The 25,665-nt window shown below is 39.4% G+C and overlaps 1 protein-coding gene across 1 annotated transcript; it reads right to left on the reverse strand.

Moving 5' to 3' along the window:
* Positions 1 to 5,354: 5,354 nt before the first annotated feature.
* LOC132863068 (protein phosphatase PTC7 homolog) lies at positions 5,355 to 18,459 on the reverse strand. Its single transcript, XM_060895629.1, has 6 exons — positions 18,067 to 18,459; positions 13,304 to 13,483; positions 11,838 to 12,036; positions 8,900 to 9,023; positions 8,611 to 8,740; positions 5,355 to 8,398 (listed from the first exon to the last, which is right to left on the reverse strand). The coding sequence occupies exons 1-6, from the start codon at positions 18,266 to 18,268 to the stop codon at positions 8,340 to 8,342; spliced, it is 894 nt and encodes a 297-aa protein (XP_060751612.1). The 5' UTR covers positions 18,269 to 18,459; the 3' UTR covers positions 5,355 to 8,339.
* Between the last annotated feature and the right edge of the window lie 7,206 nt (positions 18,460 to 25,665).

Here is a 25,665-nt window from a genome sequence, read left to right on the forward strand (position 1 = left end):
GAAAGCACAAGGTTCTTTCTCTGTCCTTAAGACTTATACTATATTTTTATGTATCGTAAACATTATTGATTGTTAGAAAGTACTGACACAGGAGACTTTTAAATATTTGTATATTATTATTATTTCTTAAATATCTACAATGAGATTTGACCTACATTATTGCATGTCTGAGCCACAGAGATCTCTGTTATGTATGTATGTTTAATCTTGATAAATAAAATCGGATTTGTAAGAAAAGCGCTGCAGTATAATTATTCAAAGCTGTCCTGTTCTTGCTGTTTTGATTGTGTTTTTTGTTGTTTTGTTTTTTTGACCACAGAAACCTTTGTAGGAGCTCTGGAACACATTTAAGTTACAGATTTTTGTAGATTTCAAGGTAAAAGGCACAGTTTGGGGCGCAGATTGCTGAAATTTATGTCACTTGACACGATAACATTTAATACTCGTAACTATGTTGTATCACATCTTCTGCATTTTCTTGTTTAGTTTGTATAGTATAATGTTATTTATATCTGTACTTTTGAGAGTCACAAACAGCTGGAATCAAATTCCTTGTGTGTGTCAACACACTTGGCCAATAAACCTGATTCTGATGATTCTGAAAACCCAACCCCCACTATGTTAGGTGGAAAAGTGTCACATTCCCTCCATGCTTGTACACAAGTGTCAGGTCAACTCAAAGTAAGTCATTTCGCCTCAAGCATGCAGCTGTGTTTAACAGAAACCACCGTGGAAACGCATTTAATGACACGTTAGTAATGACATGTTAAGGTGGCTTCAATTCCATTGTTATTTAAACGGGGGAAAGTATCCAATCTGGCAACATAGTAAGAATCTTGCTTCCCCAGGCGTCGTGTATTTGTTCTTTGACAGATGATATGTTTCGAATCTCTTTAGTCCAATATATAGTTTAGTGAAAAAGTTTGTATGCCCTGCCTTTGTAAAGTGGAAACCAGCCAAACATGTAAATCAAGTTTACCATCAGTGTCAAATGTGTGTGTAAAGATATTAAAAGTAAAATAAATAAGGAGGCGTGGTCTCCGTACCTGTCACTTCGTTAGGGAGGCGTGAACCTTGTGCCTGTCAATCACAATAAAGGAGGCGTGGCCTATATATATACAGTATATACATCAGAATATCCTCAGAACTTCAATTCTCATGATTGAGCTGGTTGTCTGTCCAAATGAGTGACTCCTGAATGCATGAGAAATCTAATATAATCTCAGGCTGACAGGTTTGTCATAAAGCATTTTCATGAAGATTTAAATTAATTGTGATAAACTTTTAACCTTACCAATAAAGAGAACTAAGACTGGATGTGATTTGACAACATTAAATAGATATAACAATCTAAAACGATTTGTAAATAAAAGTGTATAATAGAAGTGCATTTTCATTTTTTTCACCCAGAAACTGAGGAGGATTCAAAATTCTGCACTAATGTATAACTCTATACACTAATGAAGTGTATCCTGGAGCCTATGAAAGTATACCATGAATACAAACACAAAACAGAGGGTAATATCTCTGTAAATACTTTATAAATTACTTTAAAAATTATAGCAAGTTTATCTGTAACAGGTTATTGCTGTTTTTAGTGGGAATTTTTAATGGGAATTAAATATTTTATCCTATCTCGGGGTAATTACAGTATGTGAACACTAGATGTCGCTCATTCGTCACATCTAGATTAAACTTCACATGTAAGTATAAATACTATATTCCTTTATTTCTATTATTTACAAGTTGGAAAACCAATTTACAAAAAGATTGTTTTGTAGATACAGGTACACTGAACACACACTGCTCATTTAAGAAGTGTCTGTTTATACGAGATAACGTTACTTTAAACGTCAATCACAGAGAGACGGTGAGTTTTAAAGCAGGGAGAGAAAGAAAGATGGAGAAAAAGAACAGAAACACAGAAATACGAAGGAGAATGGAATACAAGCAAAGAGTAAAATTAAGAGTCGAAGGAGAAAGATTGATAGAAATAAAAGGTTATTGATGGAGAGACAAAACAAATAGAGAAAGCAAGGAAAGAGCAAATAAAAGCAAATAAAACATAAAAAAGAAACAGTTGGGAGAGTTAAAAGGAAAACCTCAACAGAGACTAGAAAAGGTAGGAAAGAGAAGGGATAGACAGGTAGAACAGAGGATAAGTATTACAAAGACACTGTAAAACAGCGGTGTCCAATCTTATCCACAAAGGGCCGGTGTGGGTGCAGGTTTTCATTCCAACCAAGCAGAAGCCACACCTGATTCCACCTGTTTAATCAGTTGTTCTTGGCTTTTGTAGACTCTGGTGTGGCTTCTGCTTGGTTGGAATGAAAACCTGCACCCACATCGGCCCGTTCCGGATAAGACTAGACACCGCTGCTGTAAAGGGACAATTTGTGAAGAAAATCAGACTTAATTGGATCCATTTGAAAGTCAAAAGATTATTAACATGACATAACATGACAGGGGCAGATGATGACTTGGTGTGTGTGTGTGTGTGTGTGAGAGTGAGTGTGAGTGAGTGAGTGAGTGAGTAAGAGAGCGAGAGCGAGAGAGAGAGAGAGAGTGAGATTGGCGTATGCAAAAACATTTCACACCAGCTAATCATGCAGTCACACATCAAATGGAAGCAGCAGTTAAACATGAACATTTTTGGATTTTCTTAACAAACACATACTGTTATGCGCACACACACACACACACACAGTGCAATCTGGAGAACTACATAGCATTACATCCTCTCACTCTCACTCATTTTCTACCGCTTATCCGAACTACCTCGGGTCACGGGGAGCCTGTGCCTATCTCAGGCGTCATCGGGCATCAAGGCAGGATACACCCTGGACGGAGTGCCAACCCATCGCAGGGCACACACACACACTCTCATTCACTCACACAATCACACACTACGGACAATTTTCCAGAGATGCCAATCAACCTACCATGCATGTCTTTGGACCGGGGGAGGAAACCGGAGTACCCGGAGGAAACCCCCGAGGCACGGGGAGAACATGCAAACTCCACACACACAAGGCGGAGGTGGGAATCGAACCCCCAACCCTGGAGGTGTGAGGCGAACGTGCTAACCACTAAGCCACCGTGCCCCCCGCATTACATCCTTTTGTATACAAATGTGTATAACAGACATGCCCATATTCTTGTTTTTTTTTCATATTACAATAATATAAATGGTGAAAATATCACAAGATTCATTTATTCATCTTCAGTAAGCCTTATCGAGGTCAGGGTCATGCTAACATTATCAACATATTATACTTAAAAAAAGATTTTCAGGAATACTTAAGAGAATAACAGAACAGTTTAAAACAATGCCAAAGATAAATGTCAAAAAAAAGGAATAAACATCCTAAATGTTCACATAATCCAGTCTACTTACACAGCCTCCTGTATACATATTGTAAACGTGCTGAAGAGGTAGGATAAACCAAGAGGAAAAGATAAACAAAAGAGAAGAGAGAGAAAAAAAAAGTACAGAAAGAGAGGGAGGCAAAAGAGAGACAGGCTGTCACACAGAAGGAGAGAGAGAGAGAAAGACAGAGAACAATAGAGAAATAGACAGACAGATTCACCAACTCGGACACCACACTTCCCATCTACATGCAGCTTTAATAATGTGTACTGCCTGAAAACATCGCAATATATAATCTAACTGATTATCAGCACATCCCTATACACAAGATAAACACAATCCAGCATCACACACTGATTCAGTTCTGAATAGATGTATGGCTTCAATACTTCATGGCTGTTTCTTAGAGAATGCACTTGAAATGTGCAATACCTGGAAATGAGGGAAAGAAAAAAATACAACAAAAGAATAACATAAATAAAACATAACAACAGTATTTCCCATTATTGAGTATAAACGCTTAGGAGATTAATACAGGGTTTAGGACTGTTTGATCATCTTTAGTTTCAGTTTCTTTTTATTTCAGTAATAGATCCTCTCTCGGTGCTGGATTTAAAACAACATTTTAGGCACTTGATATTTTTTCTTTTGCACTAATGCTAAGTTCACACAAAGTAAAATCGTTCATCAGATCATTCAGAGATTATTCGTTTTTCACTGAGAGCTGTTGACATCCGGCGACAACGATTGTTGACGTCTAGATGTGGGCGTGTCCGGTCACTGTGACGTGCCAAATCTTTATGCAAATATGGAACGACACGGTACAACAACAACCAATCACAGTGAAGACAGTAGAACGCAAGTGAAAGCGGATCTTTCTTTTTTTTTATATATCTCATATAATATGATGTTGATATACACTGCTGAATTTTATATCCAAACTCCAAATGTCCACCAAAAACGTTTTATTTCAGCTGAATTAAAACTTTATTGAAATGCCAGTTGCTCCGCTCCGTTTAATAACATAGTAATAAATGTTATTACTATGGTTATATCATTGTAAGACTAGGTTAAAATAGAAATTACATCAAATGTGATCTGAATTGAAAAAAATTAATATAACAAATGAAGATATTTGTCCACTCATTAGGCATGTGCCGATTAACGCCACAATATAATATACAACATATAAATGCATCATCTTGGACAACTATTTTGTCAGTAGTAGTGATGTAGTTTTTCTCTCATATCTTAATTCTCATTTGGACCTCATGAAACACAACAGTCATTTATTTTCTTTTGATGTCTTATTTATTCAGAAAAATAAAGTCCATCTTTGCACATGTATTTTTTTTTAAATACAATATAGTAATAATATTGCAAAACCGTGGTAAAAGAACAGGCAGTCATCATGATTTAATGTCGGCACATGCCTAATGTTCATGTTCACATACCGGACAGAAATGCAGTGAAAATGAACGTGTGCCGTATTTTCCGGACTATAGGTTGCTTCAATGGGTAAAAAAAAAAAAAAAGTGTTTATTGTATATATATATTTAAATTTCCTGTAAGACTATAGATTCTGAGGATCTCTACACTACAACGTTTAACGCTTAATGTAAAAAAAAAAGGCTTCATTTACGAAACGATGACAAGTGGGTATATTTATGTTTAGGTATACATGTACACAAATATTTTACATTTACATTCTAGGAAATCATCATCAACCATCTTCCGGATACGTGAGCTCACAGACGCATACAATTGGTTAGTGTCGCTGTGATTGACAGGCGAGAAAGACTAAGCCCCTCCCACCCAGAAAGCACCTGCAGTTTTGCTCTCTTGGGGCTTCTGGCTACAAAAGTTCTATATGGCTTAATGTAAAAAAAAAAAAATTATATATATATATATATATATATATATATATATATATATATATATATATATATATATATATATATATATATATATATATATTTATATATTAATGACTATTGTCCTTCAGACAGTGAATAATATTTGACAAGATACAATTGCAAGATTTGTATTCAGTCAGTCATTTTAGTGTATTAAGCCAGGTTTTCCCAATAGTTATGACATTAGGCTTAATCCTCACATGCGCTACAAATTCTAACAAACTGGCCATGAGAAAATGAATTAAAAAAAAAAAAAAAGCAACTTATAGTCCGGACATCAATGTAAAAATCATACGTTACTGTACTGCATATTGCTTTGTATTTCTTAATCCAAATATACAAAATAAGACCAAAAGATTGAATGATATTCAAAAATAATAACAGCGAGGAGGGGCACGTGTCTTTGGTTCACCGGAACTCTTGTAGCTTATTAACAGCAGGAAAAATGAATAAATGAGCCAAACTGAGTATTTACTTTCTTCTTTTTTTTTTTTGCCTTTTGTCCTCTGCTTTTGAACATTAAGGACATGAAGAACATCTGCTCCCCGGCACTTATTACACAGACATGTTAAATACATGAACTCACATGCGCACACATCATTTACAAAGTAAAAGCAGCAGGTAAGAAAAACCACTAGAACTTAAAAATAGAAAAGAAAAATCTTATACAAAGCTTCACACACACACACACCTAACTCGCCTAACAGCTCGACTATCAGTTTCTTCTCAGCTCTGCTAAAAACGAAGAGCTTATAAAAATAAACCTTTTTTTTTGTTTTGTTTTTTTTTACATACCTGACCTAGTGATTTCATGAACAGACTTCCACGCATGCAATTGTGCGCGTGCAGCTCCTCTAAAAACACACCTACGCTACAGACGTCGGCTCGCAACACAATTTCGACCTCAGCTGATAACAGATAACAGGGATGCAAGAGTCTACCTGTGGTCCAGTGTGGCTGGAGTGGCAGGCAAAAAAAAAACCCAACAAAACACTTTACATCTGATGAATAAAGAATAAAGATGAATATCTGGTACTTTGTTACTGTCTGGATTAAATAGTCATTTTTCACACTTAACTTAGTAGCTATAGAGGTCTATGATCATTTGTCTGTAATACCGTGGGGTGTTATTGAGGTGTCCAACAGGACAGGGATCCTGGGACGCTACCAAAAATGTTTTAGGAACGGGCAGTCAAAGTTCATGAACACACAAGCATGTTGGACGTGACGTGTTGCTCGTACAGTGCTGTTTTTTTCCCCAGTGTTCACTCATTCATCTTTGTCCTGGTCAGGGTTACTTGTTTTTACATTTTACTTTAGGAAAGAGAGCCAGATATGTTTATGAGAAAATACTGCAGGCGACATACAGGAAAAATAACTATAAAAAGAAACCTACAGTAGGGTTTAAGGAAACTTTCAGAGTAAAAGTCTGCTTTAGAAAAAATAGGATATTTTTATATCCTATTTCAAGGAATACTTTTTATAGAGTCCACGAATGTGTTTTTAAAACTTTCGGACACGGTCGTAGACCTCCTGCAGGACCTTCGTGGACCTCTAGAGTTCACAGAACCCCTGCTGCGAACTGCTGCTTTTGACAAATATACATGCATCTGAATTTCCAAACTCCAACTAGAGATAAAACACAAATCAAATCAGAATCCCTTTACAACCTCATCAGCAAGTTCTCACTTTGTAGCTTTAACACAGAGAGGTCGAAGTTAACGCAATCCAGAGTTCAAACTTCCCACTTCAAAGGTAATAAGTATGCAAAACCAAAATAAGTGACTTTTAACTGATAAAAGAATTCTGTCTCTCTGGATCAGATGCTTCTCTTAAACAATCGTGATAGTTTTTTCATCCTGAAAGGCCAGAGAAATAAAAGACAGATGGAAACAGAGAGAGATGAAATACAGATGCAATGAATCCATAAACACCACAGAAGTCTGTAATGTCTGTATCTTAAATTTTTAAAAATCAGCAGAAACGCTGAACTGGAGTTAAAGCCAAAAGATCACTGCACTGTACTCGAGCCACACAAGACCAGGATACGGACAAACCTCATCTAGGAAGTCGCAAAGAATTTATTTATTTTAAAGTTAAAGCTAGTCCAGACTAGTATGGCTGGGTTTATTATGGGAATTTTTTAACTGTGCACATTCATGAACCGAGGCTTTAATTTGTAAGCACATTATAGACCCCTGCACTAGCTACATACCCACTTACCCATAATGCAGTTCAGTAAGCCGTTAATACCACTCTAAACCCCCATGTGTCTAACAAAACAGAAATTCTCCCTCGGACACACGTTACAGTATCAGCTTACAGTCTTTCTAAGAAAGAAAAAAAAAAAAAAGAACACAAATGACCAAAAACCAGTTTTGCATCTTTGCCCTGCTTCTTCTGTGCTGTGCTCTGCTGGCCAAGCCCACACTTTAATATCGCCATAGAGAAGCACCGCATAATATCACTGCATTGTCTGCTTAGTCTTTTTAAAAGGGGTGGAGCCATGTCATCATATCCTGAGCTGCACTTACTGAACCGAGTGACATGAAACACACGTTAATCCACCAATTACACGACACACTCTTTCTCTCTCTCTCACACACACACACACACACAGACATAATCTCAAACAGCAGACAATCTTAACCGACTCTCTTACATGCGCGCTTTACATTCTCCCAGCTATAAAAGGGGCTAAAAATAAAAACATCCCCTACGTTGTCCGTGCTGAGAGATTGCTCTCATTTCGAAGCACCTTGAGTAAAACAGCTCGCTCTTGGATCCGCAACCTACAACTTGAGGCGTAGGATGAGCAGGTGACTCATCCTCCCATAATCCTCTAGTATGTCAGCACAAAACAGCCTCCTATAGAATCTATTGTCCACCAAAAATGGCAAGTCCATGCTCTCCTCTTTCTTCCCATGAGCTACTCAAGACAAGGACAGAAAAGGATGGGCGAGAGACGGTTCCAGACGAGCAGCAGATGAAAAGGAAGACACAAGGACTAGAGAGATAGAAGGTGAGAGAAAGAAAGGCCGAAGCTCCGCAGATCAGTCCGTGTATTCAGCCACAATGGAGAGCAGCACCGTGATGTCATCTGGTTTTCCTCCTGAAAACAAGAGAAAGGGATAAAAAGAAATTCAGATTTGATTTGTATACAAGGGTTCCTGACTAATTTGAGGAGCATCGGTTTTAATTCCATTACCTATTTTTACCCTTAAAACACATCGTTGGCTCCTTGGATCAACATTTTTAACAACAAGATTTATTTACGCTGAGATTGTGTTTATTTCTTAAGAGCAGGTTCTTTCTGGTTCTCACCTCTGACGTTGAGGCCGTTATCACAGGCGAACTGAGCGAATGGGGACATGTAGTTTGGGTCGTAGGCGAGCTCGTGGGCCTGCTCCGCTATACTGCGTGCCGTCTGCTGGATGCTGTCGTAATTCGTGTTCTGTCATTGAACACAGACAGTCTTGGTGTAAACTGAGACAGCTGGGACCAGCAGTTGTAATGATATCAAAATTTATTTTCAATACATGATTGATAGACAGCTTTTGTTTGTTTGTGTGTGTGTGTGTGTGTGTGTGTGTGTGTGTAGGGGAGAACTTACCTTCAGCTTCTTGAGCTCCTGTAGGATCATGTAGTCTGGCATGTTGTCGAAAAGTCCATCCGTGGCAGTGAGGATGATGTCACCAAGCTGGACGTCAAACGAAGACCTGTCTGCCATTTCGGGACTGAGAGACAGAGACAGACAGAGAGACAGAGACAGAGCACAAGTTCACGACGGCACAGCAACTACAGTAACACGAGACCTGATGTAGGGTGCCGTGTCCTGGCCTGACGTGACCCCTACCCTGAGATCATAGTATTAGTCTGACTTCCAGGAAACAGAATCAGAACCTAATGCCCAGTTTCCATCTAAGCCGCCAGTGCTGGCTGGTGGAAACACTTTACGAGGGGAAAGGAGGCGAAGGGGGAGGAACGGAGTTACCCTTCCTGACAGACAAAATGGGTCAAAACAGTAATCCCGAGCGTAGTACAGACATCAACGCCTTGCATTTTTTATACCTCTGCACTAATGCTGTTACAGTCTGTGTCTGTAGATCTTTAGTCATCAATGCTGTGATGAGGTTTCGCTAGCTAACAGTGTGTTAAACTCGTTTCTGATCATTAAAGAATTACTGCTGTCATAAACACATGCTGTAATACTCTATAGTATAAAGCTGCATCACCAACCCCAGGTTTTCATCTCATTCACACACAGCACATCCAATGGAAATCTTCATCATGAGCAGCCAATCAAATAACAGACTCAAGTAAGAGCCGTTAGTCAATTAGTCAGAACGGGATAAAAGATTTGACAGATTTCGATGAAAGAGAAGCTGATATTAAAACTACAAAGACAAAAGGTTTTGATTATCGCTTCAAGTGAAGTGCATTAAGCCATGAGATAAGGCAGACGTTTAATGGTAATCTATATAGTGATTACTAAATTGTTGTTTTATTTAAAAAATCGTTTATCCTGTATTTCATTGCCTGGCTCTGTTTCATATGGGAAAACATGCTTATCAGCACATGTTCGACAGCAGGTTTGGAGTCAAATGAGTTCAAGCCAGCGATTGAGGGGAAAAATAAATAAATATAAAACAGCCTTAAAGTGGTCGTAGTACCTCAAAAGGAACTTCCATTACCAAGTAGGGATTTTCCCCACTGTTTACACTGCTGTCAGATGTGTTCACATTCTGTTCGCATTCAATCAGCTGATAATCAGATTGATTAATTTTGGTCACTTTAAGTCCTTCAGAGGTGAGTTGAGGTTGACTCCAGCCCCGGATCTACAAATCACAGATCTACATGTCGGATCTGAATTCATGACTTAACGAGGCAGTGATGTACGATTGTCTAGAAACTTTGACATTTGCATCGTGTAAATGAAGTCCGTAAACAAGCAGGTGTTCTTTCTGTTCCTTGAAATGCTGGGCTCATGGAAAAGTCCTAAAAAGGAGGCAGAGTAATGGTAGAAATGTCTCGTGTCAGGTCGGGAACCATTTCACTACATAAAAGATTAAAATGTCCTGTTTAATTTTAGCGTCACATGAGGAGTCTAAAATAGTCTTTCCCCTGCCAAGACCGAGTGGGAACGAGAACCCAGGATGGTGATTGCTCAAGCTGAGCGTCTGTCTGCTATCTGATTTCTGATTGGCTAGTTCAGTTCTGGCTTTGGGCTGCTGGCAGGACAGTGAGGTTAAAAGGACAGTCACGTGGCCTGTATTTGGCCTTCATGAAAAATTTTAGCACTACCCATTAAAATCAATCTTTTACTCACTCACTAGCTCTCGTGCTCTTTGCTGTGCTGATTAGTCTGTAGATAGCCAGCAGTTTTGCCACAGTTACATTAAACCAGATAAAGTAATGTAAAGTTGTGTATGAAACTCACCAGAAGTGAATCACAACAATGAACAGTTCTCTCAGTCCCACAACAATTCTATACCTCTCCATTACCAGCTCTATTACATTTTCACTGTTGTTATGGCCCCTTGATTTTTTTGCCTCATTTACTCAACAAAGCCTTGGCCTTCTTTCCAGCTTCCATTAGTCCCATGACGATGCCCAGATCTGCTTACCAGTATCCATAACTCAATGATAGCTTGGCCACTTTACAAGTTCCCTCACTGGCTGGAAAATGCCTTGTCCTCTTCACCAACACCTTTGCTGTTTACCAGCTTCCCCACTCCCTGAATGACATTTACCTTACCGTTTCCTCAGTTCCTCACAAATGCCATGACCCCCATAAAAGTTCCTGTTACACCCTTAATATCGCAACCATACCATCTCCCTGACTTTAATATCACACCCATACCATCTCCCTGACTTTAATATCACACCATACAGTACCATCTCCCTGGCTTTAATATCGCACCCATACCATCTCCCTGACTTTAATATCACACCCATACAGTACCATCTCCCTGGCTTTAATATCGCACCCATACCAACTCCCTGACTTTAATATCACACCCATACAGTACCATAACCCTGACTTTAATATCACACCCATACCATCTCCCTGAAAATGCTTGGGCCCATTTACCCCATTACAGCTTAGTTATTCCATCAACAATGCCTGCGTCCACTTGACACACTTCCTTGACTATGCGATGGACCCTTCCTGGCTTCCTCACTCCTTTAGCAATACCATGGCCCCTTTACCAGCTCCCTCACAAGTACCCGAACACACTACGCAGCTCTCCTGACTCCCTTAACAGCTACCTCATTCACTCATTGTATCCCAGGAAGTCTCATCAGCTTATTTCTCCCTGGCAAGACACTTCCTGCCCAACAATTGCCTTGTTAGCACAAATAGTAACAGAGTACTAATATTACTGATCATAACAATACAATACTGACTGGGAATGTTAAATAAACATGCTTGTCCAATTGAAGAACAGGAACACTAAATTTACAGAACCTCTATCGATAAGACACACAGTGAGATTGTGGAACAATATAAGGCTTGTTTAGACATCTCAATCTCAGGCTCCACCCACCTGTCACTCAGCACAGACCCCTCGGCCCCTGGTGGGGCGATTGACAGCTGAAAGGGGGTGTTAAAGTAGTGCTGCTGCTCGTCTGAACGATGGACCACCTCACCGCCCCGGACCACCAGGAAGCCCGAATCGCCCAGATTACACGTGTGGATTTGATGACTTCTCCGATCCAGCACGACTATACACGCTGTACTGCTGCCTGCAGGGAAGAGAGAAGAACATTCGAAGAACTGTGCATTCTCAAGAGAAATTACCTACAGGACAAAACAACATTCTAGAAATTTAGCATCCCGTCAAGCTGACGTTTATACAAACTGCCAATTAACTTCTTAGCAACGCATTTATTTTGTTCACTTTAAACGCTGACGGTTATGTTGTAGCTAATTAACAGTAAATGAATACTTTTTTTAAAGCAACTTTTTCTTGCTAGCATGAACTCTAATATGTACTCCTCTATAAAATATTAGCATTTAGGTCACTAAAGCTTACATGAGTAGAGACATAACATCATATGAGCTGTTTTCTGCTACGTTTTCTAGAAAAGTATAGATAATGACATGATACATAGAATACAATCTTATTTGCATGCAACATAATACAATCTTATTTGCATACAACAAACGTGAATGTCCAGATTCACAGGATCTCTCTCTCTCTCTCTCTCTCTCTCACACACACACACACACACACACACACACACACACACACACACACAGAGAGGCCACAAACCTTTTCTGACTCACTTCTCAGACATTCTCCAAAATTCCTTTGTAAACCAAACTGCATGCATGTGTATGAGTCACAAAATGCTGCATCTCGGTAAACAAGCGATTTGTTCCATAGAATTCCACAGCTGTGAACTGTGTGTGTTCCTAGTGGTGAAAAAAATCCTGCATTCTCACTAAAATGGTTCTGCTAGCTATTACGGTTGTGTCCCAAATGCGTTGAAAATGTGGGAAGACACCAGCTTTAAGACGTTCTTATGGTTTATACAGTGTTATATTCTGCTAGAATGTTTTACCCACAGTGCCCGCCAAGACAGGTGTAATAAATAAAACAGAAATTTCACTCTGTTGTCCATCACAAGATTTATTTGCTTATGTACAGATGATGGATTAAGGAGAGAAATGCCCCCCCTATATGTTCCCCATATATTGCGGGGTGAGGTGAAGGGTTTTCTTTTTATTGCCGGGGTTTGTGTGCTTAGAGGAGAGCATCGATATGGCTACAAAACAATGCTGCAGCTTTTCTAACCAATTGCATAATACTATGATGAAACATTTCTGATGGGCGTGGCCTACTCCAAGATGACTCCGCCCCATACACACCCTATACCCCAATAGGCTCAGTGAACGGTTTTGAGGAAAATGGTTGTTGATGTTGGTTTATCTCTTTAATCCGTAGCAGTGTGTGTGTGTGTGTGTGTGTGTGTGTGTGTGTGTGTGTGTGTGTGTGTGTTTTCTTACCCAGCAGAGGTACTTTGTTCTGTAGGAGCTCGTAGTAGGCTGAGGTGAGGATCCCCACAGGACTGCTAGGAGTGAAGCGTCCCTCCTTCACCAACCGCTCACACGTCCTTATCAGGGTCTCAGAGAACTGAGACGGGTCAACGCCATAATCACGCCATCCACCCACCCCATCTGCCACACCTACAGAGAGAGAAAGAAAGATTCGTTCTTTCACTAATCATCAGCAAGCACTTTACAACACTTTAATCATCGCGGAGAATCCCGGGAACGTTGGATGAGAAGCGGGACTCTGCGCTCCGTATGGGACACCAGTCCATTGTGGGAGGGAGACAGAAGCACCTCATAAATTCCCTCTGCATGTTGCATTAAGGTAGAAGTCGTCCAGCCGGGGTAAATCATGCGTCCAGCCGGGGTAAATCATGTTATTAAAAGCTTTTGTTTGTCCAGCTGCTCCTGTTAAGCGAAGCACTGTTAGCGAGTCAGTGTTATGATAACAGCATGCATATCTTCTGTGAAACTGATGGCTACAGAATTAGTAAAGAATATTACAATTAAGCTTCTTTATAACAAAATATAACAAAAGCACCACATAATTCCACACACTAGATAATAAAGCCTTTTTTAATGCAAGCTGCTCTCTGTAAGCCACAGGCAATAGAGCACATACACAATCGCTGCAGAACTAAGGCTCATCCCAAGTGGGAATAATAATAAGTACACACCAACACACACTTCAACACAAGCTGACAAAGTGACCACAAATCACCCCATGACATCAGTAGGAAGTGTTCACTTCCTTTGTTGGGTTCAGCACATCACAAGTGTAAACAAGAGTTTGAAGAAGCATGAAGACAGATGCTGTTGGTTGCTGATGAGAATTTCACTCTCTCTTTCTCTCTCTCTCTCTCTCTCTCTGGCCTTATGGCACAGCTTTGATATGCTAATCTGCATTTTAGTTTGTGTGCGCGAGCGTCAGGGAGTGTGAGTGCATGTGTGTTTGAGAGTAAGGGAATAAGTGTGTGTGTATGTGTGTGTGTGTGTCAGTCTGGGAATGAGTGATTGAGTGAGTGACTGAGCGAGCAAGTGACTGAGCAAGTGAGTGAGTGAGCGAGCAAGAGAGCTAGTGTGTGACGAGACAAAGCTTCAGTAATACACGTCGGTACGATTTCTGCTTGATGTCAAGTTTTACATTTCAGATGATAAATTAAAACTTCCCAGAAAGAAGGCAGCCAGTGATGAATTTTCATGAACAGGTTAGACTGCTAATGTGAATATAAGAGCATCCAGAGGTTTATAACAGTATTAAATAAGTTATGGCAGAATGTCTGGCTCTTACGCTACATGGACAAACACACACTCCCTCTCTCTCTCTCTCTCTCTCTCTGCAATAACACTGTCATAACATAGCTGAATAATATGACGGAAGAATAGCACATAGGAAATCACACTACATCAAGCTAGCACAAACCCTAGTTTAAATGTCACAGTAATGAAAATATAAGTAGAAGTCATCAGTTTAAAATTTCAATTTAAAAAAAAATCAATTTTACTGATTGACCCGGAGTCCAGATTTGCATCTGAGGTTAAGCACAAACTGTTGTGATTATAAACACACTCCTTGTGTTCAGTTTGTTTTTGGTTGTAAAAGTGGTTAATGATGTGAAATGTCCACAAAAAAAAATCAGCTCAATTTTTTTCCTTTCTGAAGCTGAAAAGGGCAAAATAAATAAATAAATAAATGCAGCTTGCTATGATACAGAGAGACCAGAACACAAAAAACAATCATCTCTGCAGACGGAATTATGTGGATAATGCAGACAAGGCACACATAATGCCACACACACACACACACACACACACACACACACACACACACACACACACACACACACACACACACACACACAGCAACAGAGAGAGGGAGAGAGAGAGAGTACTGTTAAATAACTGCGATGCTAACTATAGTCTATGCTCAGATACAATAGCAGGGCAAAAGGAGAGCCAGGAAGGTTAAATACTTCTGAATAATACCTTGCATTACAGGAGCGAGCCTAAATTCACCCATCTCCATGTTTTTTCTTTCTTTCTTTCTCTCCCTCTCTCTCTCTCTCTCTCTCACACACACACACACACACACACACACACACACACACACACACAGGCAAGATTCCACAGAAAGCTCCATACAAGGAGTCAGACTGGAGCTTCCTTAAACACGCACATGGGGAAAAATGCAGCATCCAAATTAAACAAATACTGCGGTGGCAGAACACCAGCCAGAGCTCAGGAGTAACCAGGGAGAGTCAGTACAAACAAACATGCCACACCTCCAGATGAAACACAGTGTTCCAGGCACAAAGTTTGACGTATCTGAACAAAAACAGTTTGTTACAGATGGAGTGCTCCAGAGTTCACCTGCATCTGACATAAATCCCCCCACCGCTGTGGGTCTACATCAGGAATAAAGTTCACTCAACTACATTGGAGGAGACAAGCATGTCAGTACCTGCACACAATACCTGGTGGGAAGTTTAGTGCAGTTTCAATGCGCAACATCTGTCCAAAACACCAAAACTCATGCTCAAACATCATCCCCACACACTCCAACACCATCCAAACCCCATCCCTAACTCATCCCCACACATTCTAACACAACCAAACACCCTCCAACACCATTAAAAATACCCAGCCCTAACTCATCCCCACACACTCCAACACCATCCAAACCCCATCCTTAACTCATCCCCACACATTCTAACACCAACCAAACACCCTCCCTACTCTCATCCCCACACTCCAACACCATCCAAAACCCATCCCTTACATATCCCCACACACTCCAAGAACTTCTAAAGATCATCCCCACCCATTTCCGACACACTCAAACACCTTCCCCACCCTCATCCCCACACATTCTAACACCATCCAAACCCCATCCCTAACTCATCACCACACACTCCAACACCATATAAACACCATCCCTAACTCATCCCCACACATCTCCAACACCATCCCAACCATTACACTACACACTCCAGGGTCAAAAGAGCATATAGACTTTAAACATTGTCAGTATCTCATCTCAGGACTCAACACCACCCTTAACCATCTCTGCATGCACCGACACCGTCCCCACCCATATGCACACCTACACTTAACTGCATGCCTCAACCCTCTATACCCACTTAATCCACACACACAGGAACACCTTCCAGATCACAGCGCAGGCTGAAGGCCACCCCACATACCACAGTCTGACACTGGTGTTGAAAAACACAAAACTATCCACTAAATCACCAGAATCAACCCTTTAAAGTGAGCTGCTTGAGTCTTGAGACACTAATTTCATTTGAGGTAAAGATAGAGGGATTATGTATATTAAACTACTTGCTAAACTACTAATCTTTTCTTTCAAGAAACGGTTAAAAAGGAACTTCAGCTTAGTAACTGTGCTAAGTAGACGATTATTATTGAGACTTCTCAACATGTCATCACTGATGTCAGACAGCTGTCTCGCGCTCAACCACGTGGTACACCACTCAACAACAAAAGAACGCTATACCGGAAGTTAAAAAAAATCAGACAGGAAAAACGCTTCTTTGTGTTAACGAGGCTAAAGCCTTAAGATATAATTCACGACACTTGATTATTTTATAGTTTAAAACGAGCTCAAAGAACAATTAAACATGTTTTACAAAAAAAAAATAAAAAATTAAAATAATTTCAGAAGGCACGATATCCTTTTAAAATACAGCTGTATTGTGAAGATATGAAGCTACTGCGCATGCGCAATACGGTCACACGTCTCTATGGCTACGTCGGAAATCATACATAACTTCACTACAAATATCTATTTTTAAGTTTTTTTTCTGATCAGTTTATCAAACTTGTCACCGGATAAATTTAAATTGTTTATTTAAAAAAGTAGAGTGATAAAGGACTGATATTAAAATACTAGTTTAACCGATTTGTTATTTTGTTCCAATATGGCGGCCTCCGTATTCAACCGTTCTGACCTTTAGGGGAAAAAGACCTCTGCTATATTAAAGTTAATAATAAATCATTAACAAAGGAGTAACCATAAAGGAGTCTTTCATTTTTCATGGATTATCCTATTTAAAGAAAATGTACTGTTTTTATAGGCGTGTGATTGTGACGAGTTAAATTATTTAGCCATAATACGATCAATTCTGCATTAAGAAAAATAAATAAATAAATAAAGAAAAATAAAAACTACAAGGCAAATTTAATAAAGTCACAAAAAAACGTTTTCGTTATAGAAATAAGTCTACTTCCGGGTTTCACCGCTGGTCGTCTTTACTCCGGTGTTCTTTTTTTCTGGGTAAAAGGTCATCCTCAGAAATAACTAATAGTACAAATATATTCTAATAGATTTGTCCTTAGCATCAGTCCGAATTCGACACAACAAGATAAGAAATAACAATAATATATGATTAATAATATGATTTATTTTATATATTAAAAACTACAGCATGAGGGTATTTCAGGTGAGGTGTTAATGGTTGTTACCCTCCTTCCTGCCCCCACTGTAATGACCTCGCCTGCGCATTATGGGACTTTAACCCCTGAAGGTCATTAAGAACAATAAGTCGTGACTTAGTAGTAGTTTAATGTTAGATATGTAAACAACCGTGTACTAGTTTGTGAGTGACACGTGTGTGAATATGAACAGGGAGATAAATAACGATAATGAAGATCATACAAAGGAAAGTGAAGAGTAGAGTAAGAACAGTGTGTTTTACCTAAGACATCTGCGGACCTGTGGCGCGCTATGAAGCACGCATCGTCTCCGTAACACATGCCTTTCTTGAGGATGCCTTTACGGAAGTCCTTCCCGAAGCCGCAGCTCGCTGTGACCAACTTATAATCCCGGCCATCTGTTTGAGAGAGTCCGCCCAGGACGGCCCTGGCAACGATCCGTCCATAGGAGAGTACCGATAACATCCCACCTCACACACACACTATCCGCTCACAATCTGGGGCTGTTTTCACACCAAATCCCGTCAGTTCTGAGTGATGTAGTTCTTTATGTCTTGGCTGATTTCACAGACAAAGTTCCTCCACGCTGCTGCCCCATGGTCTCTCCTGACATTTCTCTCACACACACGCGCACTCACTCACACGCATTCACAAGCGCAGACAAACAGCCGGGTTCGGAGAACGGGGAGGGAAGAAAAAAAAAAAAAAAAAACACACTCCGCATACGGGTCCTCCTGTCACGTGACTCTGACGGCACTCAAAACATGGCAGCTCTCAGTCACTTAAAGGTAGGGTCTCCGATATTTGAGAAACGCTTCAGAAAACTGAGTCGGGACGACAAGCTAAACAAAAATCAAAACAAACGTGTAGTCAATGAGCAGAAAGGGCGGGTCTTGTCAATATGCGGCGGAGAGAGTGTTCAGTGCGCATGTGTGACATTAGCAGAAAGCGGTTTTAACATTGATATGGAGGATAAAAACAAAGAAAGAAAGCGAAGAAAGGCTTACGATAAGGCAAGAAGTAGGACGTGTTAATATAGGATCAGCTTTCCAGCGCTGGAGAGAACTGAAGGAGCAGGAAGTTGGTCACATATTCACAGATTCGTGTTTCCCGACTCAGTAACTCCTGAGCTAAACACTGTTACTACACAAATAACACCTCTTTTCTATCGTAGTAATGTAGAGACGCAGCTACAACCGTGTTTTGCTAATAACAGCGTATAGTTCAGGAGTTAGACTCCAGAAATTCGAATTCGTGAATATACGAACACTCTCTCTCCGCCCATATTGACAAGACCCGCCCCTTCCTGCTCATTAGATACACGTTTGTTTTGATTTTTGTTTGGTGGCCTAACGCAGTTTTCAGAAGCATTTCTCAAATATCGGAGACCCTACCTTTAACATAAGGACTTAGCTGCTGTGATAATCTTTATATATATATATATATATATATATATATATATATATATATATATATATATATATATATATATGTATATGTGTGTGTGTGTGTGTGTGTGTATACATATATATGTATGTATGTGTGTGTATATATATATATATGTGTGTGTGTATATACATATACATATGTATGTATGTGTGTATATATATATATATATATATATATATATATATATATATATATATATATATATATATATATATGTATGTACACACACACAATATAACTCTATTTAATATCTAGACCCCTGTGTTTGTTGCTGTGTTACTACACATTTTATGTTTCGTGTAATATTCAGTGTAAAACTATATCCACCACTTAGCATACTTGTTTAGCATACTTGTGCTATTAAACTACTTTGTTTAGAGTCTTCTTTCGGATTTTCCCTTCAGGGGTCGCCACAGCGAATCATCTCTCTCCACCTATCCCTATCTTCTGCATCCTCAACACTTGCATTCACTAGCTTCAAATCCTCATTAATTACATCCATATACCTCCTCTTTGGCCTTCCTCTTTGCCTCCTGGCAGCTCCGTGTCCAACATTCTCCTACCAATGTACTCACTCTCCCTCCTCTGAACATGTCCAAACCATTTTAATCTGGCATCCCTAACTTTGTCCCCCAAACGCCCAACATGAGCTGTCCCTCTGATGTACTCGTTCCTAATCCTGTCCAATCTTGTCACTCCCAAAAAGAACCTCAACATCTTCAGCTCAGCTACCTCTAGCTCAGACTCCTGTCTCTTCTTCAGTGACACTGTCTCTAAACCATACAGCATGGCCGGTCTCACCACTGTCCTGTACACCTTCCCCTTGATTCTCGCTGATATTTTCCTATCACACAGATCTCCTGACACCTTTCTCCACCCATTCCAACCTGCCTGCACTCGCTTCAAACTACTTTGTTTAGAGTAAACAAAATAAATTATCTAAAAAAAAAACAAACAAACATATTTATTCCTGCATTCTTATTTGAAAATGATCAGAACTGTGAGTATACTGTACAGTAAAAGGTAAAGGCAACAAACGCTGAGGCCAAAATGATATGGACACCATGTGTGAGACCTCTAAACAAAGCTGGAAGCACAAACTTGTATAAGATGTTATTCAATGCTTAAATGAATTTAAAACGAATGATTCTCATACTCATAAGTTCCTGGTTACACAATATAGTACACTGTTTTAGAAAATAAATGATTTATAATTACCAATCTTGAATTTTTGTATTATATTAATCTTTGTATAATATGAAACTTTTTTTGTATTGTTTCTTATGTTCTGTAAAGCTGCTTTGAGACAATGTCCATTGTTAAAAACACTATACAAGTGCATTTCAATATAACTGAATTCAGTTGAATTGAATAATCAAACTATCCCATGTCCCAGATGAGGATGGATATAGATATAAATAATGGAATTTATTTATATAATGATATCAGCTCTTTCCTTAATTGTATTAAAATTGCAGATGGATTTCAGTTCACATGATTTATCACGTAATATTTTTAGGTTACACACAGCATGGACAAATGCACTAAAATACTGCTTATTGACTTCGCTTAGAGAGACTGACTGAGAATGTGAGCCTGTATGGTCTGAACATTTCAGGCAATCCCCCGGGGTTGTTTGTGTACTCAGTCATGGGCTGTGTATTTATTTGAATACAGAATGATTCACATCATGAAGTTCACTGATGGCACTAAAGTGGGTTCTTAACAGCAACAACAACATGAAGTCAGCATACAGAGAGGAGGTAGAGAGGCTTGCAAACTGGTGCAGAGACAACAATCTGTCTATTAATGTGGACAAAACAAAGAGCCAGTTGTTGATTCAAGGAGGTGGCATTGTGATCAGTCTCCGACACACGTCAATGAGTATAGTCATGGACAAATTCAACAGCTCCAGGTTCTTTGGTGTACATATTGTGAGTCCCCATGAGCTCTTAATTTCATTTCTATAGCAAAAAAGAGTTATTTTCCGCCTTATATATATATATATATATATTTATTAAAGGACATGGTGGTGTACCTTTAAAAAAAGATTACACAATCCCTGGTCTTATTCATGCAACTCCATTGTGGAGAAATGTCTATCATTTAATCTTTTATGTTTCATCTAATGTTTTATATCTAACCTTTACAGCACTGGCTGGTGGAAAACAAGGTCTAGGAGAAAATATTCAAAGCAACTTTCACTGTCAGCACTGTCAAATTCTCAACATTGGTCTCTGATTTATAAAAAACTAGGTACATTTATCCACAGACCTGAACTCTTTGGTCCTGGTTGAACAAGGTTGATCTGTCAGGGGCTGTGACTGTGTGGCTTTTAGTACTTTATTTGTAAGTTATTTAATTGTACAGAAATAGATGTGTGCTCTAAAAGTTGTGTATTTACTGTGGTGTATTTCTGCTGCCATCTGCTGGATTTTGTGCTAAACGTTTGAACGTTTTTACAAATTTCTGAAGAGGACATTTTTTTCTCATCACAGATGTCTTATAGTACAGTTCCCTCACTCATTCATTTTCTACCGCTTATCTGAACTACCTCGGGTCTCGGGGAGCCTGTGCCTATCTCAGGTGTCATCGGACATCAAGGCAGGGTACACCCTGGACGGAGTGCCAACCCATCGCAGGGCACACACACACTCTCATTCACTCACGCAATCACACACTACGGACAATTTTCCAGAGATGCCAATCAACCTACCATGCATGTCTTTGGACCAGGGGAGGAAACCGGAGTACCCAGAGGAAACCCCCGAGGCACGGGGAGAACATGCAAACTCCACACACACAAGGTGGAGGCGGGAATAGAACCACCAACCCTGAAGGTGTGAGGCAAACGTGCTAACCACTAAGCCACCGTGCCCCCCATAGTACAGTTCCTTATTCTAATTATTTAAACAATCCTAAATACCTTCTAGTCTGTTTTCTTCTGGCTGATAAACCTACATGCAAGATTGTACTGTAATACCCTGAACATACTACTCATGTCAAGTCAAGTCAAGTCAAGAAGCTTTTATTGTCATTTAAACCATATATAGCGGTTGCAGTACACAGTGAAATGAGGCAACGCTTCTCTAGGATCATGGTGCTACATAAAACAAAGACAGAGCTAAGGACTTAGTAAGTTAGTCCTAGACACATAAAGTGCAACTGTGCAACCTGGCGCAAACAAGACAAACAAGAAAGAAAGACAGTAGAGGACAAAAGACAGTGCAAACAAAAAATTACAAGACAATACACAAAAGACAATACACAAGAGACAATAGACAGAAACAGCACCAACCAGTGTAAATACTGTATGTTCAGACAATATTACGTGTGCAGAAATACCGGAATGAACACAGTGTTATATCAGCAGTTACCTGAGATATTGTACAGGGTTGTGCAAATGTGCCCTGTCTGAAATGTCAAACAGAATGTGCAAATAGCAAAAAAAAAGTGTGCAGAAAACAGCATGTAAAGAGATCGATGGATATATATTGGAAGTGTGTGTATTTAATGTATGTCTGTGCAGTCCATACAGTTGATGTGCATGTGAGTGTTGTGCTACTATGTGTATTGGTTTGTTTTTAGCAAGCATATTAAGATTTTTTGCAGGTAATATAAACTCAATACAAAGCAATCTTTAAATGAGTAACAATAAAGGAATAAAGATTTGGTGTGTTCACTTGATATGTGGGTGTGGTCATTTGTACACTCCTTTTTCCCCTAGACCTTTGTAAATCAGCATTTACTTTGAGAAATTGATCTCCTTTTCCTAATCACTTAACATGCGAAAGAATAGATCTTTGTCCACCCGCACTTCCCCATCTGACCCACCAGAGGAAGCCCTCTGTAGAATTGTTATTGAATAATTTGTCTATTCAGTCCATTTACATTTACATTCACAGCATTTAGCAGACTCTCATATCTAGAGCGACATATAAACATGCTTTGAAGTCTCTATTACTGAATACATTAACACTGATTTACTAGGTTACAGATTTTGGATACCATCAACCTAAAACTCTGATAAGGTTTTTTTTAAATATACACTAGTAAGTGCTAGTGTAAGTGTTTCAGGAAAAGGTAAGTCTTCAGGACATCTAGAGGAACTTTATGGCACCGAGGTGGTGGAATAAACTTGCTTTATACCTACCGCTTACCCTAAGAGATGGACAGACCAGTCAAGCAGTGCTGTAGATTGTAGGGAGCATAGTGAACTGTAAGAAATGACAAGAACTTTGCTGGTGCCTGTCCTGTGCATCTACCAGAAGCCAGTGGAGGGAAGGCAGGAATGGGGTGCATTTAATGAGAGCAATAACAGGTGGACCTGGTAGACCTGCCAGCAGTGAGTTGCAGTGGTCCAGTTTTGAAATGACAAGAGACTGGATAAGCAGCCAAGCAGCTTGCTGCCATGGAGGTATCACAACTCCAAGCCACCATCACATGTCAGGGAGAATTACTAGTGGTCTATCAGGAGCAACTCCCAAGTTACCCACAAGTAGGCCCGAACCCAGCATTGCTACCAACACTCGCAGCCCTGATTCTAGGATGGATCCATGGCCAATATTGTCCAGGCCATCCTGGATCCTCATCCAAGGAGGAGGCAATATTTTGTAGACTGGGAGGGGTACAGATCAGAGGCAAGATTTTGAGTCAACTCCAATGACATCCTGGACCCCTCACTAACTGCTGTTTCATCAGACCCACACTGACTGACCAGCCTTAAGACCCCGGGGATGACCCATGAGAAGAACACCGGGAAGTGTTTCTAGGAGAGGGGGTCTGTAATGGCTCCACCAGCACTTCCTCCTCTAACGCACCAGATGGAGCCCTTGGCGGAATAGTGAGGACTTCTGGGTCACACCGTTCTCTTCTGGGTTTTGATGGATTTATACCAAACACAGGCACAGAGTCTAATAATCCAGAAATAGCAATCTAGTACTAAAGCATTGATCCAAAAATCATGAATCAAAGAAACAGAGCAAGCGGTCAAACACACAATAAGCAATAACAATAGTAAGGCTTGGTATTTAGTGGGAACTAACAATAGTTTACAACAAAGTCTGGTTTGAGCATGGCGTTTCTGACCCTGTCTCATGATTTGAGCTCTTTGTCTGTGATTTTGTTCTATTAAACTCAGAGACCCAATTATACATTACTTATACATGTAAACAGCCTGAGGGAATTTCCCTCGAATAAGGAAAACATTTCGGTGTTATAAAATGAATAATTAGTTTCAAAGAAAAAGATAATAATCTAGATACAAACTTTTACACTTTGCTCCTTGTTTGCTTTATTACTGGGAGGATGAATAAGACAATGTGTTACCAGGTCAACCTCAAATTGGTTTGAACGTTGGAGATAAAAAAAAATTGGCTTGGGCTTTGAGATGATTGATAGAAGGAGGAAGCTCTCTGGTAACATTCTTTGGGAACTTGCTCAAGCGTGATGTTGCTCATGTATTGCTTTGCTTTCAGATCACTGAGAACTCTTTTAATATAATTCCTCTCAGACCTTTTATGTTCCTGTTTCTAAGCTTTTAGTGCTTTCAATTAAATATATAAGCTTATCAGTTTGTATATTAGCTATAAGAAGTTGTCAAGACTGCTTGAGAGCCATTACCAGTGTTGCCAGATTGGGTGGGTCTTTAAAATTTGGGCTGGTTTTTGATGCAACAGGCGGGTTTTTATTTTTGACTATAAACTAACTATAAAATAAATGATATAATGTAGGATAACATTTAAATTAGGTATGGTTCAGGTAAGCCAATAAGGTTCAGGGGAATTCTGTCCAATCAGACTTGATTGGCGGGTTGTTGTAGGCTAATTCGTTATATCGTCAAAACTGCATTATCATCATCAGTGATCATCATTCATCATCATCATCATGCCAAAGTGGGGTAAATATAAAAAGTCCTACAGAAAGGAATGGGATAGCGACCCGTCTTTAAAAACATGGATTACACCTGTGGTAGGCGATGATACAAAGGCATTTTGTAAATACTGTCAATCAGAAATCAGAGTACAGAGTACAGATGTACAATTCTGATGTTTGATCATTTCTGAAACATAATAGCTGATATAGTGTCTAGTGACGATTCAGTGTATCATTCAGTCATTATTTTATTTAAAATTAAAAGAAGGAAAAAATGAGAATTCATGTTGATTCGCCCAGTGGTCTATAAGTTAAATAATAATAATAATAATTTTAATAATAATAATATAAAAAAATTAATTAGTTGGTAATTAAGCACAAATTTGTAAGTAGCCTACTGATACAAAAAGAAAAGTATAATGAAATGATTTGAGAATTGGCCTATTAGAAAAGAACTGTAGTTCTGACAATAGTAGCACAAGAACAATAAAAAATGTTGTCCCCTTCTGAGGTTTCCGATGTAGACCTTGTGTTTTATT

The sequence above is a fragment of the Tachysurus vachellii genome, chromosome 20, assembly GCF_030014155.1.
Source record: "Tachysurus vachellii isolate PV-2020 chromosome 20, HZAU_Pvac_v1, whole genome shotgun sequence".
In the NCBI taxonomy this organism is placed as follows: domain Eukaryota; kingdom Metazoa; phylum Chordata; class Actinopteri; order Siluriformes; family Bagridae; genus Tachysurus; species Tachysurus vachellii.